Here is a 19,116-nt window from a genome sequence, read left to right as displayed (position 1 = left end):
AATAAAAAAATTTTATTTTAATGCATTTCCAAATGAAAAGTACTTTGAAAAGCAACCACAACCACACTCTCAAACACGTTTTATCTAACCTGATTGTCAATCAGGTTAACATACAAAGGGACAACATCCATGAGCGTTCTTCATTATAGTAAAGTATTTTAATTTAAAAATATATTAAAATAATATTTTTTTATTTTTTTAAATTTATTTTTAATATTAACATATTAATGATTCCAAAATATAAAAAAATTAATTTTACATTAAAAAAAATTAAATTTTAACCATCTCTCTTCCATTTATGCCATACTCACAACATCCTATTTGATTTACTACTTTTTCTAATGAGCCCTTGAACACTATAATTCCTATCAATTAATCCATATGATTTTCCAACTAAGCCGTCCATGGGATTTTATCTGAAATAAAATTTGAATTAAAGAGTTAATGTGGTTTTTAAAAAGAGAAAGATCAAGAAGTAATAATGGGCATGGACAAAATAAGAGTATCTACAATATATAAAGAGATTGTTCTTGATTATGTGTTGATCTGGAAGAGATTCGTTTGAATAAAACTAGAGAGGAAGGTTTGAATTTGGAAAGTTATCTTGAATATACCATCAAGATCAAGAAAATACGGTAGAGGCGGATTATTTTAGTCTTTTTTTTAAATTAAAAAATATATAAATTTTTTAATTTTAAATTAATTCTTTTATGTTTTTATAATATTTTCATACTTGATGTTAAAAATAATTTTTAAAAAATAAAAAATATTATTTTAATATATTTTTAAATAAAAATAATTTTAAAAAATAATTTCAACCATACATTCAAATATCTTTTCAGCCACTCGAGTGATTGCGCAGGATCACGTTTGTTCGAAAGGAAATTAGTACATTTACTGATGTGATTACGCGAGCTATGATGCCAATGAACATGAATTGCACAATGTCAATATGCTTGTAACGGTAAACACAGACCATGCATGCAACATTCTAGCCGTTAAGCAAACAGGCAGTGTTCTTCTAACATGTCCTGAGATGTCTTTCAAGGATGCTTACATTGCCTCTTGATCCATCCCTGGTGCAATTTCCCAATGTTATATATATATATATATATTTGGTACAATGATTAATCTTTTTCCATATTTAGCTTCGATCATTCCATCAAATAAATCATGTTAACGAGTGCATTTGTGAAGATTAAATCAAAATAATATACTATGAAAATATTAATTTAATGCTTTCACCGACAAATGACTTTAAGTTCTAAATAAAAAGATAATTAAGTATTCAATTAAAATTCGAGTTATTTTCTTTTTTTATTATTATTAAAAAAGTCAATGGATTTTTATAATGCAAAATATAAATACTTAAAAACTCAATTAATATTTATTAAAATAATAAAAACACAGGTACCTTAATTAGAGCTCCTCTGTGGTGGGAATTCTATGAAGTTTGCGGGTTTAGCAAATAATTAAAGAGGAAGAAGAAGAAGAAGAAGAAGAAGAAGAAAGTAAACATGATGGTCCCCACTACAAAAGAAGGCGTGTCGGGTGCTTAACCCTCCTGTTACGGAAAGAAGAAAAAACAAAACTGTAGTTAGCAAACGTCCGTCTCCGTCCCTGTCTCCCTCCCTCCCTCCCTCCCTCTCACATACCTTTATCACATCACACTACTCTCACTATTCACTCACATAACTGAATAAAAAAGAAAAGCGAAAAGAAGAACCACCAAACATCAGCACATTCTTCTATAGAGACAAACGAAACACATCTCTAGAGAGAGAGAGGGAGAGGGAGAGAGAGAGGGAGAGGGAGAGACACTTGGTTTGCTCACATTTTCAGTTAATCAGTTGCATTGATCGTACAATGAGCAGCAGTTGAGAGAGATCTTGTTTTATGACCGTCTGATCTTGTTCATTTTTATCAAGATGGGGAGCGTGTCTTCTGATGATGATGGAGGTGGTAGTGAGAGGTGTGGGAGCTATAGTTTGAGTGCTGACGTCAGCGAGTCTGAAAGTTGTACCAGTACGAGTAGTTTCTCGTGTCGGCGAGGGTTTGGTCGTGATGGCGGCGCCGTGTCGAGTTCGATGACCTCATCTCCGCGTCCGCTGCCTGGAGGTTTCTGTTTCCCGGCGCCGGTTATGGTTCCGGTTATTGGCGGTAAGGATGTGGTGGTTTGGGACTCGAAGAACGAGAAACGAGGAGACGCTGATTTGTCTGGTAATATTTTTTTCTTCTTATTTTTGTAGGTTTTTTATTCTTACTCCATTTTTTGTTAATTTTTTTTGCCAGAGAAGATATTTTTTTATTTTCAATTTTTTTTAAAGGAAGATAAAGAGATGGATTTTGAGATTTTAATTTTATAATTCTGGTCCCTCAAAAGAGAGAGAGAGAGAGATTAAACTCTCATTTATTATTGTAAAAAAAAGAATCAAATAATTTTTATTGATTTTCTTAATAAAGAATTATAATGCAAATTGTCAAGTGAAGGCCTAATTGTGTGCCAGTTGAAGATTTTTTTTTATCCATTCAATATAGTTCTCGATAGTTCAATATTTTGGATTTTTTTTATGTGCGTACTGCAGAGGTTGAAATGATGAAAGAAAGATTTGCTAAGCTGCTTCTAGGAGAGGACATGTCTGGTGGTGGTAAAGGAGTCTGTACTGCACTTGCCATCTCAAATGCCATCACAAATCTATCTGGTATGTATGGATTTTTTCTTCTTCTGTATTTATGTTAAGTTTGTGTGATGCCCATATGGATTTAAGCTCAATTTTGGGTTATAATTGAAGCCACTGTTTTCGGCGAGTTGTGGAGGTTGGAGCCATTGGCGCTGCAAAAGAAGTCCATGTGGAAAAGGGAAATGGAATGGTTGTTATGTGTTAGTGATTCGATTGTTGAGCTTGTACCTTCGATACAACAATTTCCTGGTGGGGGAACTTATGAGGTTATGGCAACTAGACCACGCTCGGATTTATATGTGAATCTGCCTGCACTCAAGAAGCTTGATGCTATGTTGATTACTATGCTTGATGGTTTTAGTGAAACGGAGTTTTGGTATGCTGATCGGGGGATAGTTGTGGGTGATGGTGGTGACTGTGATACATATCCATCGGGTATTTCTGGTGGGAGGCCTTCTATTAGGCAGGAAGACAAATGGTGGTTGCCGTGTCCAAAAGTTCCACCAGATGGGTTGTCAGAAGATGCAAGGAAGAGGTTGCAGCAGTGCAGAGATTGCACCAATCAGATATTGAAGGCAGCAATGGCTATTAATAGCAGCGTGCTGGTTGAGATGGAAATACCCACTGCTTATATGGAGACCTTGCCCAAGGTAACTGTCTTTCTGTATTTTGAAATAATGTCCATAGGACTAGTACAACTACATCCCCAGCAGCATGCATGTCTTGCCTTCGTTTCATTTTTTGTCTGCAACCAGTCTTTCTTGTCAATATGATTAACTACATTTGGAGGAGGGTTTTTTTTTTATGTTCCTTTGCATCTCTCTAACCAACACAACCAAAGGGTTCATCTAAATCACACACCTTGAATTTTTTTTCTTCTTATTTTTATTTTGCTATCGTGGCTTTGGATGCTAAATTCATAGCATGCTGTATTTTCTTTTGTGGTGCTGTCAGAATGGTAAAGCTTGCCTTGGTGATATCATCTACCGCTACATAACTGCTGAGAAGTTCTCACCAGAATGTCTCCTTGATTGCCTTGACCTTTCAACAGAGCATCATACTCTGGAAATAGCAAACAGAGTTGAGGCAGCAGTGCATATCTGGAAGCAAAAAGATCATAGAAAACATATCCATAACAAAAATATTAAGCACTCATCATGGGGTGGCAAGGTCAAGGGCTTTGTTGCAGATACACACAAGAATCAGATTTTGGCCCAACGAGCTGAAACTCTCCTGCAGAGCTTAAGGCTTCGTTACCCTGGCCTCCCACAAACAGCTTTGGATATGAACAAGATTCAATATAACAAGGTAGTTGCTTCAATTATTAGTTGGGATCTAGAATTCTAACTTGATTCTCCTAACCAACATCATCAAATAATGATGCATCATAATGTGTGGTGAATCCCTCAATCCAAAAGTACTGCAGTAACAAATATATATTTCAAGAGACTAATTCTGTTGTTGCATTCATTTTGATTTATCATATGCATGTAAACAGGATATATTGGCAGTTGAATAGCTAATCTCAGTGCCATGTAAACAGGATATATTGGCAGTTGAATAGCTAATCTCAGTGCATGTCACTTGGAAAATATACAAAAGGGGACCTTTAAGTTCACTCACATACACTGTTTTAGACCATCCAGCAACAGTTTTGCACATGTTGGACATGCTTTTCAGACGATGAAAGGTTTATTTTCTTGCAGGATGTTGGGCAGTCAATTCTTGAAAGCTACTCGAGAGTTACGGAGAGCTTGGCCTTCAACATTATGGCAAGGATAGATGATGTTCTTTTTGTTGATGATGCCACCAAGCAATGTGCTGCAGCAGAATCCATATCCCTCTTCAACAGAGGAGGCTTAGGAGGCCACCCTATCCAGAAGCGAATGTCTCCTAGCCCCTTCTCTATCAAACAAAGCCCCTTTGCCTCTCCGTATGGAACCCCAACTTATTTTGCTTCTACTCCAGTTTCCGGAAGCCCAGCAAGGGTGCCACCTCAAAAGAGGGGCAATCCTAAGGAAGCATCCGATCAAAAGTTTGAAAAACCGTTGTCACCTGACTTCGAGAGGGTTTGGTCATATGCTGGCAGCATCAGTTCAAGAAGAGTTTCTGGGGATGCTCCTGAACGAGATTGACTTTGAAGCTCTCACCACCCCACCCTGGGTGAGATTGCCTACTGCTGTATTAATGCTATCAAAGAAATGCATTATCGTGATCTGGAAGCCTCCTTGCATAGGAGTTTGTAGGATTCATATCTAGCCTTGTATATTGTTTAGCAATAGAAAGATCATGCTCCAAATCTTCTATCACGCCCTTTTGAATTAAGCTGTAATTGAGGGAATATTACTTTTATCTATGTCAGGAAAAAAAAAATTATGCTCTTTTTTTTTTTTTTTTTTTTTTTAAATCTTGAATCAGCCAATTATGCACAATGGAAAAGATCACAGCGACTAAAAAAAGAAATGGTCAGCCACTACGCAACGAATAATGATGGTATACAGATTAGGAGTAATTTGAAATTTCAGCTCAAATGGATTGGAGCTTTGGTTTTAGCTTGTCCCAATCTAGGCTACACCTGAACGTCATCCAAGTATTTTATGCAAAAATTGTGCAGTTGGGTTTGCAGCGCTGATTTTATCGTAACCAGAACTGGCAAAACTCAAAACTTGAGGAGGGGAACTTCAATCGACATTTCAAAGTGTGCTCGAGAGTCAAATGTTACTATCTTTTGTGAATGGCGGGCCCTTGCAGCCATACAGTTAATTAGCTACCGCATTCAGCAGCTTAAATTAATGGAAATGTCTAAACATATTTCATGGTGTAACAAGGCAATACTTGAATCCGTGTATGTACAAAATCCAACTCAGTGGATCTAACTTGTTTGGTATCAGTTAAAAGAAGAACCAAAAAAGTGAAGAGTCAATACAACTGATTAGCAAGGAATTAAGTTTATTTCTGAATCCAGAGTCATTTGATTCTTGCTATCAAAGCAATAAGTTTCCACAGAGGCTGGTTTAGAGATTTCACCCGCTTACTCGACTGAACAACTGCTGCCAAGCTCTCGACCAATATGAGATGGAAGGCTCATGCCTCTTGAACATTTTTGAAATTCACAGATAAAATGGAAGTCGTTCACTGATTAAACTCCTAACAAAATCACAGGAAATTTCAGCTGATCACTACAGAACTTGATTTATCACCGCATATCAGGACAGCCTTAACAAGTCATCAGCAACTACATTAATGGACAGTCTACGAGCAGCCAGCTCTGCAAATATTTACCAGGGCAGTCATGAAATAGGAAACCTACTCTTCACTTTGCTATAGACAGCTCTTCCAGTTGATTTTGATTCTGCACCTATTGCATTCACAAAATCAGAAACAAACATGCCATTACATGGATAAAAATAATGCGAGGGAATGTTTATAAATTGAATGTGCAAGTGATATTGGATCCGCAGGCAGGCTTGCTAATGCATGATGATTGTCCTAAAGCAACGCGATTGTATGCAACTCACTAAATTGATGATCAAATTGCAAGGCACATGTCAGTACAGTCCAGCAGGAAATATTTGCCACTTCAAATTACAATCAACAATTAATTAACAGTTTAGATCAAGGAAACAGTGAGCCAAGGATTTCTTGCTACCAACTACCAAAGCAGCAGAAATTCTGTATTTTGGCAACAGGGGTTAAGCATTCACAAAGAAGCCAATAAATTGGAAAAAAGTAAAAGGACTTCCATGCAAGTAGAATTTGAAATTAAAGAATTTCATATAAAAATTCAAAATTAGTTCATGGTGTTGCCTTGAGATTAAATAATTCAACAACTCTCTTCAAAAAGTCTCAATTATGGAAGTGCAACTATGAGCCCCTCCCAATTAAATGCCAAGTTCAGTGCAACTACAACTATCAAGACATGAATATTTAAAACATATCCAAACTGCATACCGAACAAATTGAGAGACCTATGGAAGTAAATAGCAAAATCCAAGTAGGATAAAGCTAGCATGCGAAGATAAAATTGAAACTTCATGTAAACAGTAATACTGGGGGGAAAATGAAGACTTACTTCCAATGAGGTTGAAGCAACCCAATCAGGAGGTGGCCAGAACATCTTGGAATTATCAGGAAAATTTCTTAAAGGTCCTATACAACCACTCTCCAATTCAAACACACCTATATCACGACCAAACAATGATCCATCATCTCCTTCCCCCCTTGAATAAAAGAAATCATCATTGAAAAAGATACAATTCCCTTTACACCCAGAAAGCTCAGAAGCCGATGCAGAAAACGTCAAATCATCACCTAAAAACAACACGCGATCTTCCAAATCATTCACCTCAATCCAACATTTCCCTTCTTCATTCAACTTAAAAACCTTAAACCAAACCGTCCTCTCACTCATATACTGAACAAGATCCTGCACAACATCATGACCGATACTCAACCCTTCATCAGAATCAATACTCAAATACATATCAACCAACAACAAATCCCCCTTCGACTCAACCAAATACTTCTTATCCCCACCAAAAACCGGATTCCCAACTAAACCCAAATTCGTATCCATTGCAACTACCACAGTCCTCCCCGTATTATCCACAGCATAAAACCTCCCTTTATAAACAATAACATCATCAAAAGGCGATGGCATTTCATTAATAATAGTCCATCTCTTATCCCCACTCTTAAAGATGGCCAATTTTCCAGAAACATGAATAGTTAACAATACAAACTCGGTTAAGGAATTTAACCAAATCATCACAACTTTCTCCATATATAAATTACCGGCATCAGTAAAACTAGACGAATTCGGCTTATAATTAAGATGATGCAAAACATATTCATGACCCAATTCACGAATTCTTAGATTCATTAAATCTAGAACACGAGGAAGATTATTAGGCAAAGAAGTTGACCTGCACCGCGATAAAGGATCAAACAAGTGTTTCTTACCAGGCACATCTTCTTCGATTTTGATAAGCCAGCCTTGTGTGTCTGTTTGGTTATGGGAATTCGGTAACCCAACAAGGAACACAGTTCGCTTGAACAGAGAAAACCCAAAAGAGGTGTGGGAGATACCGTCGTTAGGGAGGATCTTGAAGGTGTTTGAAGATAAACAGGGAGGTTCAGGGGGGATTGAGGATCGCCATGAATTGCAGACGGAACGGAAACGGAGGAGGTCTGTGGAGGTGTCTAGGCGTTTGGAGATTAGTTCCATGAGGTCTTTTGGTAGATGGGTCCATTCTGCCATGGTGGGATTTTCTCGAGCGAGAAAGTAAGAGAAAATTGGGGAGAAAGTGGGGCGGATGCCTATTGAAATTTGAAGGACGTGTGTTTTGCTTATACAAAGCCCATCGTGATAATTTTGTGCCTGCTAGCCATATAAATTGAGTGTGTTTAATATTTTGCAATTGGAATTCTTTTTATTCAATTCTTTTTTTTTTATTTTATAAATGGAGATTAAAAAAACTGTTGAATTTGTCATGAAATTACATATATAAATATATTTGCATTTCATTTTTGCCTTTTATTATTATTTGATAAAAAAAAATCATCTCCATTTATTTTTGCCTTTCATTCTTTGATTTTTTTTAATTATAATAGTGTTGTACGGATGATAAATATGTAATTTTTAGGGTTATATATATATATATATATATATAATACTAATTGATGGAATTTGGTCTATCCAATACTAAGTCATTTATAATTAATAACAAGATGAGTGATCCGAGCTTGAACTTGTTCATCTAAAATTACCTCGAATTCTAGAGCTTGAGTGCTCAAAACCTATTACGAGCCTCCAACGATTGAAACATTGTGAGTCATTCGTAAGTTTTTAATTGTAGTATTAAAAAGACCATACATCTAATTTTTATCGGGTTCATCGGATAAGCCTCCAATTATAAATCAAAATAAAAATCTGAATTGATCGAAAAATCATCCTCATATCTTTTCTTCAACCGACCATTTATGAAATGATCAAACATGAGAAAATACCACCAGATATTTCATAAAAGATAAATATAAAAACATTAAAAGATGTATTAATATTTCACAAGTAATTTTAATTTGGAGAATTGAATGCGTTACTCCTATAGCAGATTTATCTTCACCACTCCATAAAAAAGCGTTGGATTTCCTTTAATGGGGCCCATGAAGACGCTCTTTTCTTTCTTTGTTTTTTTCTAGACGAAAATTAAAGATTATTTCTGGGAGCATGATATTCTTGCAATCCCCTCTCCTACTCCTTCAGCAACTTAGAGAGTGTCGAGGAATTTGCTGCTATGGCTACGCTTTTTTCCCTTCTTGCACACCAATAAAGTAGTTCTCACTGCATAAACTGAGATTGGGATCCTAGGAGAGCAAGGGTTTTGGCGAACATCAATGAATTGAATTGGCTGCTTTTATAATTTCTCATCCCTGGATTAATTGCGTTTGAATTTAATTCATGCCATACAAAATTAAAGATTTCGGTGCACAGAAAAATCAAATTCTCAACTTTTACAGGTCAATCGTATCCTCCCTTCTCCTCAGAAGACATGAAACTCGTACGTATAAGTTGTGGGGCATTCGTGGGTTTTTCAAACCATCACAATCAGTCCTCCATAGCTAGCTTGAGAGTAGCTAGGGTTTCTTCTCCTCCGCACAAAAGTCAAAATCCACCATGGGTAATGAAAGGATACTTTCTTCTTCTCCGGTTTCAATTTGTTGGGTAAAGCACCAATTTGGCTTTGATTCTGAAACCATGGTTTTTGATTAAAGGGTTTTTGAGAGAAGTATCTCTTGCCTTTTATTGTCAATCATAGGAAAGAACGCGACAGTGAAAGTTACAATAGCTATGATTTCTGTTGATTTATAATTTTGAATACACATGATTTTAGTATTTATGAAAATACTATGAATGGTGGTAAGATAATGTCTCGAGCAGCTATATCCAGACCCTTGATGCAATAGACGTGTTACGAGTTCCGGCTAGGCGCATCTGTTGCCGTTTGAGACGCGATTGTCGTTGGCCCTCCTACAGAAGGGATTTCAGCAAGTGTCCTCCAGGGTAAAGCCATAAAATGCAAGTTCAGAGGGTCATCCGTGTCAGAGTTCAAATCCCACATCGAGAAGACACAAAGTAGAGAAACAAATGGTGCCCTATAAAATGAGAGCCGATTGTTTGTAGTCCTCATCTTTGCGCTTGGGGCAATGACGCAGCTAGTGAGGTTCTAACCGAGGCGCGTCAATTGCTGGTTGAAAACTATTTCCAAACCCCCTCTTAGGCACTGGGTTTGGCTCAGTGCCTTCGAGAATTTCTGGAAGGGCTCCCTTTGGGGTAAAGCCCTACAAATTTAGTCCAAATTTTACTATGCATTGTATAAGTAAGGCGTGATTCTATCTATGTAACATAAGAAATAAAACGAATCTAAAGATTTTATTCTTAACACAATTGTGAACTCTAGCAGTGCAAGTCAATTTTGCTCAAAAATGATTCCCAACCTGCTGTTCTATAACTCTATTGAATTTTATTCTTGATGTAATTGTCGAAATAATTTATATTGAATAAAAAATATATATTTCTAAAATGATATTATTTTAATTTTAATTTTTTTTTTGAGGATGTTGTTTTAGAATTTTTTTTTAAATCAAATTAATCTAGTTTGTGTTAATTGACCGATTATCAAATTAATCAGCTAGTTCCTTGATTTTGTTTAAGTGATTTTAGAATCTTGTCTTGGAATAAATGGAATAAAACAGATTAATATTGGTGCGATCTGGCCCATTATCAGAGATCAATCCCAAACCTGATGGGTCGTTCCTTTTTTCTGTTGATATAGAAAATGCGTGATTTTCCTAAGTGGATTTTTAGAAAATCACGAATCATACCATTTATATTTACTTCAACAAAATAAACACGAGCCTCTTTGATAGAAGAATTTTTTTTGTCTTGGTTCCAATTCAACACTAAACAAGTAGGAAAACAGATCAGTTTAATAATCTTGTTTCCCAAGATTTCTAAAGGATCGAACAGTTATTCTTAATAATTACATGGAATGCCTTTATTTTTAATAAAATTGATAAAATCCCAAACACCCCCTTTAATCAAGAACTGTCTCTCTCTTCATTCTCTCCCCAAGTCTCTAACATCCAGCTTTCATGACCTTCCCAATTTATTTCTCATGGAATGCTTTAAACATCACTCGATTTACATGGGTGGAAATGATTGGTATGATGCTCTTGAATTAGATAAAACTGTGACACCACCAAGTTTTTATTAACTCGAGGAAAAAAAAAAACAAAACTTTATTTTCGTTAACAGCCGCATCTTCTCAAGGTCGCTACACTCCAAATCTCCAATCCATCACACGCCTAGTCAATGAAAGCCATCATAACGGCACCGAATTCTCCATTCAAAGACAAACTTTCCACATTTCTCATTTCCTATTCCCACATAGAAAAGCGCAATCTTTCTAAAGACCAAAGAGACACATAATCAGTGGTGTCAGATAAACACAGAACCCTGTAAAAATGGTGGTATCTTCTCTTATAGCAATATCATCACCACTTACTACTACTATCTACCTCCCTGTAAAAAGCCCAAATCTTTACACTAAAATACTTGGCAAAATGTCAAAAATTCAATGTTCTTTATCAGTTTCAAGCCAATCAAAGACAGCGCAGTTTGATTTAAAGACTTATTGGACAACCTTGATTGGAGAAATCAATCAGGAACTAGACCAAGCTGTTCCTATTCAGTATCCAGATAAGATTTATGAGGCCATGAGGTATTCTGTTCTTGCAAAAGGTGCTAAAAGAGCCCCTCCAGTTATGTGTGTTGCTGCTTGTGAACTCTTTGGTGGTAATCGCCTCGCCGCCTTCCCTACTGCTTGTGCTCTTGAAATGGTAACAAAATTGAAGCCCCCCCTCCCATCTTTGTATTTTGATTCCTTTTCTAGTATAGTTTTAAATCTGGTTTGGTTCTTGAGGTCCGATGCTGTTTATTTAAGTATAATATTTGTTTTAGGAAAATAATCAAGAAAAGAATTGGATTTGCTGCTGTTAGGTTCATGATGATGACTGATTGGTATAATATGTAGGTCCTTTGATTGCGATCATTGATTTGATTTTGTTATATTTAGTTTTCGTGATGACTGTTCTGCTTTTGATGTGATATAGCAAGAGTGAAGTTAAGTTTGGTGTTAATTTTGTTTTCTAGATGGTCTTTTACAAGCTATTAGAGGAATCGTACTAAGAGCTCCAATCTTTAGTTAGTAGGACTGATGATGTTATGATGTCCCATTATCTTGAGCAACTTCAAGTTTTTAGGTGTTGAATATTGGGTGTTTGATACAGATATCATTCGGTTTGTGGAATCGTTTCATTTAAAGAAGATTCAGGGTGGTGCTTTTAAGGTAGAAATATTTTGATTCCAGTTTGTCCTGCATAGCAGAATCAGAGAGTAAATTTGGAATTTTGCTTTCAACTGATGGTTCCAATACTGAGGAATAATTATATTTATAGAAAGGAGAATGCTAATGCTTTTTAAGGCACTTGAAGTACTTTCATTATTTTGGAGGAAAAGGGAAAGAACAACTTTGCTGATATGAAGGCATCTTGCTAACAGTAACTGTATCCGTTATGGTCTGGTTTTGACAGGTTCATGCAGCTTCGTTGATCCATGACGACCTTCCCTGCATGGATGATGACCCATCACGACGAGGTCAACCTTCAAACCACACAATTTATGGTGTTGATATGGCAATCCTTGCTGGGGATGCGCTCTTCCCTCTTGGCTTTAGCCATATTGTCTCCCAGACGCCTTCTGACCTTGTACCAGAGCCACGACTTCTCCGCGTGATTGCTGAGATTGCTCGTGCTGTGGGGTCCAGAGGCATGGCTGCCGGGCAGTTCCTAGACCTTGAGGGCGGCCCTAATGCTGTTGAATTTGTTCAAGAGAAGAAATATGGTGAAATGGGTGAGTGCTCTGCAGTGTGTGGAGGATTGCTAGCTGGTGCTACGGATGATGAGATACGGAGATTGAGGAGATATGGAAGAGCTGTTGGTGTATTATATCAAGTCGTTGATGACATCTTGGAAGCAAAAACGATGAAGAGCAAGTTAGATGAGGAGGAGAAGAGAAAGAAAGGGAAGAGCTATGTTGCTGTTTACGGGGTTGAGAAGGCTACAGAGGTGGCGGAGGAGCTGAGAGCCAAGGCTAAAAAGGAACTGGATGGCTTTGAGAAATACGGCGAGAGTGTAGTGCCACTCTACAGCTTCGTGGACTACGCTGCTGATAGAGGTTTCAGTTTTGGCGAGTCAATTTAATGATAGGGATCTGGCCCCATTGTTTTCGCTCTAGTCTTAGAATTAGGATACTGTTTATGGCCTGAACTGATGAAAAGAGGACGGCTTGTTTGATAGCAAAACATGTGTCTTGGTCAGTGACAAACATGATGAGACACAGCAGGAAACAAGCATTTTAACTTGCAGAAGAGGAGAAGGTCTAGCTATAAATAAGTTCTTCGCTTTTGCAAATATTTCAATTTCAGTCCTTAAAATACTATAAACACGTTCACAAGATGTGAGAGAAATCATGGCATCAAACAAATTTTGATGCTTAGGGTTGAAAAATCAAGAAAGGGACCTTTTACTTTCTATTTTCTCTTATGTCTCTTAAGAATTTGTAAAAAGATAAAATGATTTTGTAGTCTTTCTTTCCTACAGAGTTTTTCATGCAAAAATATTTCACTTTTTCCATGGAAGGGGCTGGGCTTGTTCCAAACAACTAAATATGTTCCAACCTCAATTGAGAGTAAATAATATTAATATAAAAAAATAAAAATTAACAAAAATCCACAGGCTGCCTAAAAAATTCATGGGAATTAAGGTTTTAAGTCAATGATGATAATAATTATTAAAATAAAAAAGAATTGTGATAATTTTAACCTAGAGATTGATTTGAAACACTTAACAGAATTGAAGGATCGATTTACTCTTGACCCCAAATAAAATGAAGGAATAATTGAGGCTTCACAGTGTTCTGTTTCTATCATATCCCCTAATCCTCCACCATATCGATTCAAAGCAAAGCCTTTGAGAAAGATGGCTAGCACTGAAGAAGAAGAGGAGGAGCAGAAGGAGGAGGAGGAGAGCTTGGATCAGCTACCAGGAACAGTGCTTGCAACCATAATTTCAAAACTCGACGTGGCATCAATCTGCTCCGTTGCTTCCACCTGCAAGACCTTCAACGCTTGTGCTTCTCATATCCTCACTTTCATCCCCAGTTTTCAACTCCTTGTAAGCCAGTCTTTAAGACACGAAAAACCCACAAAAGATCTCATCTTTTTATGATCATTTGATTGATGGGTTTTCAATTATTTTTATTTGTTGTTATAGGATATTGCGCCTTCAATTGATTTATTAAAGCCTTTAATGCCTCCCAATCCTTACCTTAAAAGCCTGAAGCTTGACTGCGCCCGACTTGATGATTCTGCTATTAATGTTTTCGTTCGGGATTCCTTGCATGAACTTTATTTACGTAATTGCGCAAATTTTAGTGGGAAATTGCTTTCTGAGATTGGAGGAAAGTGCGCGGATTTAAGGTAAAAAGAAGTTAGAAAAGTTCCTCTTTTTTTTCCTGACTCTGCGTGCATTGCTTGCCTGATAGGAACTGTATCTTTATTCGTGCGTGTAATGCAGACAATATGGTAAAATGTTAATTGAAATGCAATAGAAAATGAGGTTTTATGTAAATGTGTGTGTGTGTTTGGGAGTGAAATGCAGGCAGTCGTGGCTGACACTAGATGCTAGTAGTGATCAGATGATAATGAAATGCAAGAAAAACATGGGTTTTTTTTTTATGTGTTTTATGTGTTGTTGTTGTTGTGGGGTAACTGAGTAATGTGTGGGATGGTGATATGTGATTATCTGGACGTGTTAGATTTATTGTGTTATGATTGGTTTTGTATGTTTTTGAATTTTGGTTCAGGTATCTGTACTTGGGATCAGTGGCTGAAAAAAGAGGGCGCCCTATTCATATATCTGATCTGGAGGAGTTACTCAGAGGTTGCACACAATTAGAAGTAAGGTTCAAGTGCAAAATCAAGTAATTAATGAAGATTAAAATGTAAAGTAGTAATTGAATGACAAAGAAATATTTGGTGAGATTTTACACTGGGTTACTTAATCTTTAGCACATTTATTGCTATTGGAGTTTAGTAATCGAAAAGATTGGTGTTCGCCATTCCATTGCTGCATTTTATCTCTCTTGCAAGAAAGAAAATATTTACTTATTTCAGAAATCATTGTGATAAAATGTAATTGCTGATTTCTTCAGCTAGTTTTTAATATGGATGCAAATAAATGTAAAATCAGCTTCACTTTACTTTTCGTTGCCTTCTGCAAGAAGTATTAGGTTGGTGAATGTTTGCTTGAGAATCAAAATCATAAAACTTAGATGATCAACCATGGTGAAGAAATCCTTGTTGATTTCAAAAAAGTTCACTTTTGTACTCCAACTGTAGTATTCATTTCAACATCCAAACAGCCACCTAAATAGCCGGCTTTGGAGCATAAAATTTACCTGCTATTTAGTACGATGGTGGGCTTAATTTTGCTATAGGAATATTTTTGGATTATTCTTTTGGCTATCCAAAAGCTTTCTCCTAATCTTGAATATGTATTCTTTATTAGTTTTACATGCACTGTGCTTAAAGTTGCAAGCATACTTAGGCATATGATTAAAAAGCCGAGGATAAGTGAGTGGTTCTTTTTTGTCAAATTGAGGACAAGAATTTTAAAAAATGAAGAATATAGATTAAATTTTTGAACCTGTTGCTCATTGATAGATTTTGTCAAGTCATTCTGCTATGGGCATCTTGTCTTGTAGTTAAGAATTTGCCAAATTAATCATCTTGTTGATTTATTGGTGAACGCGCTGTCCTGGTCTTGGGGACTACCTTGTGTTGACATTTATTGTGTTCTTGGAATTTAGTTGTGCTGGCAGTGAGACTATATTGGTTGACATGAATCTGGTCTAATAATTGAATGATAGGCTCTTTGTTCATGCACATCATTTAGCTCTTGCAATAACATGTACCTGAATTCTTTTGCATCTATGCGATGTGTCTTTGTTCAAGATACTTTGTCAATGTTACGTATATTCACAATCAAGCATGACATTCAAATGTCCTTTGGAACAATTATATTCTGTCTAATATGTGTTTATTCTTTTGTAGGAACTGATTTTGATGTTTGATGTCCCATTATTTCTTCGTCATAAGTTTGCTCAAGTATGGGCTTTGGCTTCAGAAAAACTCACTTCTCTTGAGATTGGGTGTGTTTCTTCAGTGATGGTGACTGAACTGCTTAGCCCAAGTTTGGGACATCATCGATCACCAAATCATGTTCGACCACCCATTCTGCCTGGCATTCAGAAATTGTGCCTTTCTGTAGACTATATTACTGACACCATGGTTAGCACAATATCGAATGTTCTCATGTCCTTGACACATTTGGACCTTCGAGATGCCCCTCTCATAGAACCATCAAGTGCATATGATCTCACCAACTCTGGTCTTCAGCAGATTAATCAGCATGGAAAATTGAAACATCTCTCATTGGTTCGAAGCCAAGAATTCCTCATCACATATTTTAGACGTGTTAATGATCTGGGAATGCTGTTAATGGCTGACAAGTGTGCAAACATGGAAAGTATTTGTCTTGGAGGCTTTTGTCGAGTTACAGATACAGGATTCAAAACAATCTTGCATTCATGCTCTAGTCTCTACAAACTCAGGGTGTCTTATGGAACCCATTTAACTGATCTGGTCTTTCATGACATTTCTGCGACATCTTTGTCTTTAACTCATGTGAGCTTGAGATGGTGCAACCTTTTAACCAACCATGCAATAAAGAATTTGGTATCAAACACGTGCCTTAAAATTCTTGACTTGAGAGACTGCAAACACCTTGGGGATGGAGCCCTAAGATCTATCAGCACTCTTCCAGAGTTGAAGATTTTACTACTGGATGGCTCCGATATAAGTGATTTTGGATTGTCATACTTAAGAGGAGTTATAAATTCGTTGGTTTCTCTGTCTGTGAGAGGGTGTAAGAGACTTACAGATAAATGCATATCTGCCTTATTTGAAGGCTCTTCTAAACTAGAGTTACAACAATTGGACCTATCAAATCTTCCTAATCTCTCGGATAATGGAGTTCTGACACTCGCAAAGTGCAGGGTCCCAATTTCTGAACTTAGAATGCGACAGTGTCCACTCATCGGTGATGCATCAGTCATGGCATTAGCGTCAATGCAGGTTGATGAGGACAGATGGCATGGTTGTAGACTGCGGTTGTTGGATCTATACAACTGTGGCGGTATAACACAGCTTTCATTCTGGTGGTTAAAGAAACCCTATTTTCCAAGGTTGAGATGGTTGGGAGTGACAGGAAGTGTAAGTCGGGATATTGTAGATGCTTTAGCTAGGAATAGACCATTCTTGCGTGTGGCATGCCATGCTGAGGAGCTGGGGTCGAACCAGTGGGATAACTCACATGGTTTATACATGCATGACTACGATGAGGTGGATGAACTTGAACAACTTCTCGAAGAAGGTGAGTATATTGATGAGGAGATGATGGATGTTGATAACGATGCAGAACTCCTGTAGTATTTGCCATTGTGAAAATAGACGGGGAGAAGATGGATGCTGGTAATGATGCAGAACCATTGGAGTATTTTCTGATGTAAAATGCTCCGTGTGTTAGCATTCTCGTAATGTGACAGTCTGTTGATCTTGTAACTGACCTCAGAATCTTGTACTCCAAGACAAAATTTGCTAAATATGCGTTGTTGATAATGTAAAGTGTATGATAAGTGGATTGCTAATTGAATCTTGATTGCGAATAGATTGCCTATGATTTGCCAATGGATTGAAGATATAATAGCATGTAAGAGTTTTTGTGCATTATTTTTCTGTGTGTATAGCATGGTGCGTTCTTCTTGTGGTGTTGGCATCATTAACAAAATGCTTGCTCGCATATGATGCCCTCAATTCTCTAGTGCCCTGCCCCTGAAACTGTCCTCTACCCAGCTCATAAAATTAAGGGCCGTGTATTCCGCTGCCTGCGGCGGTTGATGCATATGATGCCTTCATTCTTCATCAAATGTGCCCACCATTCCTATCAATAACTAATTAGTCATAGTTTGTGGAGTTGCTTGGTACAAGTTATAACAAATGGCAATCCAAGAACAAGGTAAACCAAAAATTGCTTTAAATGGATTTCGAGTACAAAATCAAAATAGCTAGCCAATAAGATGGCTGTATCAGATTAAAGTTAAATTGATAAAATAACTTTTTGAATAATATAAATATAACTTTTTTATTTATGTACATTTTAATAGTAGAAAGCCATTTAAAAAAACCAATTATATTTTAATATATTTTATATTAAATTAATTTTAATATAATTTTATAACTAATTTGGTTATTTTTTATATAATATAATTATGATGTTATTAATTATATGAATAATTTATAAAATCAAGAGATAAAAAAAATAAAAAAAAGTATTTAAGCAAACATACATTTTAATTACAGCTAATTAACAAAGCAGGAACACAACTGATGTTATTAATTAATTGAAGGACAACTACTTCTTATTTTTCCAAACCACAGAAAAGCTGAGGCATAAGATTTTGAGATTTGCAGGTTTATTTTTTTCTTTTTATTCTATTTTTAAAAGGGGAAACAAAGGAAAGAGACGTTAGACAAATATATATATACACACACTCTGTTGCTTTTGGTTTTTCTACATATAAGTGTATATATATTCTATTTTTATTTTTATTTTTACTTTTAAAAAAATCTCATATTTTGATATCACATTTGTTTTTTATTAGGTTATTTCATTTTCATAACATGGATCACGGGTTAATCTGGTTGACTCAATTTTTTTCTTAATTAATTTTTTTTTCAATTTTATCCTTTAATATTAGGTTGATCAAGAATTAAACTGTATGATTTGTTTTGTTTACTTTCTATGAGGTTATTTTAGCCTCATGACCTGATAATAATGCTTAACAAATTAACCCGAGTTGACTCGGGTTTTTTTTTTATCTTTTTTTAATTTTTTTTTTACAATTTCATCATTCAACATTAAATCAGTTGGGAATTGAGTTTCATAATCCGTTTTGATTTACTTTCAATGGGGATATCTTGGTCTCATGATCAGGTTCATGAGTTTTTGCATTTTAAACTCGGTTAAATCGAGTTGTTTTTTTATTTTTTTTCTAAGAGATTATCTTGGTCGTGTGACTCAGGTCATATGTCCTTCAAAATTGGATTTACTTTATATTGGGTTGTCCTTGTCTCATGACCCAAGTCATGAGTTTGACAGTTTAACCCAGTTGACTCAGTTTTTTCTTAAACTT

At 36.2% G+C, this 19,116-nt stretch overlaps 4 protein-coding genes and 1 non-coding gene across 5 annotated transcripts; 4 read left to right on the top strand and 1 right to left on the bottom strand.

The window, feature by feature from the left end:
* The first annotated feature begins 1,658 nt into the window (after positions 1 to 1,658).
* LOC127905193 (rop guanine nucleotide exchange factor 1-like) lies at positions 1,659 to 5,063 on the top strand. The gene is made up of 5 exons (XM_052452068.1): positions 1,659 to 2,220; positions 2,586 to 2,702; positions 2,793 to 3,331; positions 3,636 to 3,989; positions 4,388 to 5,063. Exons 1-5 carry the CDS (start codon positions 1,929 to 1,931, stop codon positions 4,814 to 4,816), a joined length of 1,731 nt encoding a protein of 576 aa, XP_052308028.1. The 5' UTR covers positions 1,659 to 1,928; the 3' UTR covers positions 4,817 to 5,063.
* Positions 5,064 to 5,470: 407 nt separating this feature from the next.
* LOC127905194 (F-box protein SKIP23-like) lies at positions 5,471 to 8,057 on the bottom strand. The gene is made up of 2 exons (XM_052452069.1): positions 6,754 to 8,057; positions 5,471 to 6,039 (listed from the first exon to the last, which is right to left on the bottom strand). Exons 1-2 carry the CDS (start codon positions 7,939 to 7,941, stop codon positions 5,995 to 5,997), a joined length of 1,233 nt encoding a protein of 410 aa, XP_052308029.1. The 5' UTR covers positions 7,942 to 8,057; the 3' UTR covers positions 5,471 to 5,994.
* Positions 8,058 to 9,869: 1,812 nt separating this feature from the next.
* LOC127905282 (U4 spliceosomal RNA) lies at positions 9,870 to 10,022 on the top strand. Its single transcript, XR_008059131.1, has one exon. It is a non-coding gene; the product is annotated as a U4 spliceosomal RNA (small nuclear RNA).
* Positions 10,023 to 10,991: 969 nt separating this feature from the next.
* LOC127905189 (heterodimeric geranylgeranyl pyrophosphate synthase small subunit, chloroplastic-like) lies at positions 10,992 to 13,336 on the top strand. Its single transcript, XM_052452041.1, has 2 exons — positions 10,992 to 11,582; positions 12,336 to 13,336. Exons 1-2 carry the CDS (start codon positions 11,208 to 11,210, stop codon positions 13,002 to 13,004), a joined length of 1,044 nt encoding a protein of 347 aa, XP_052308001.1. The 5' UTR covers positions 10,992 to 11,207; the 3' UTR covers positions 13,005 to 13,336.
* A 254-nt stretch (positions 13,337 to 13,590) lies between these two features.
* On the top strand, positions 13,591 to 17,611 carry LOC127905188 (F-box/LRR-repeat protein 10-like). Its single transcript, XM_052452040.1, has 4 exons — positions 13,591 to 13,976; positions 14,076 to 14,281; positions 14,668 to 14,761; positions 15,917 to 17,611. Exons 1-4 carry the CDS (start codon positions 13,782 to 13,784, stop codon positions 17,351 to 17,353), a joined length of 1,932 nt encoding a protein of 643 aa, XP_052308000.1. The 5' UTR covers positions 13,591 to 13,781; the 3' UTR covers positions 17,354 to 17,611.
* Positions 17,612 to 19,116: the final 1,505 nt, after the last annotated feature.

Source organism: Populus trichocarpa, chromosome 4 (assembly GCF_000002775.5).
Source record: "Populus trichocarpa isolate Nisqually-1 chromosome 4, P.trichocarpa_v4.1, whole genome shotgun sequence".
In the NCBI taxonomy this organism is placed as follows: Eukaryota; Viridiplantae; Streptophyta; class Magnoliopsida; order Malpighiales; family Salicaceae; genus Populus; species Populus trichocarpa.
The sequence above is the reverse complement of the archived record's forward strand: the minus strand, read 5'-3'. Positions and strand labels throughout refer to the sequence as shown.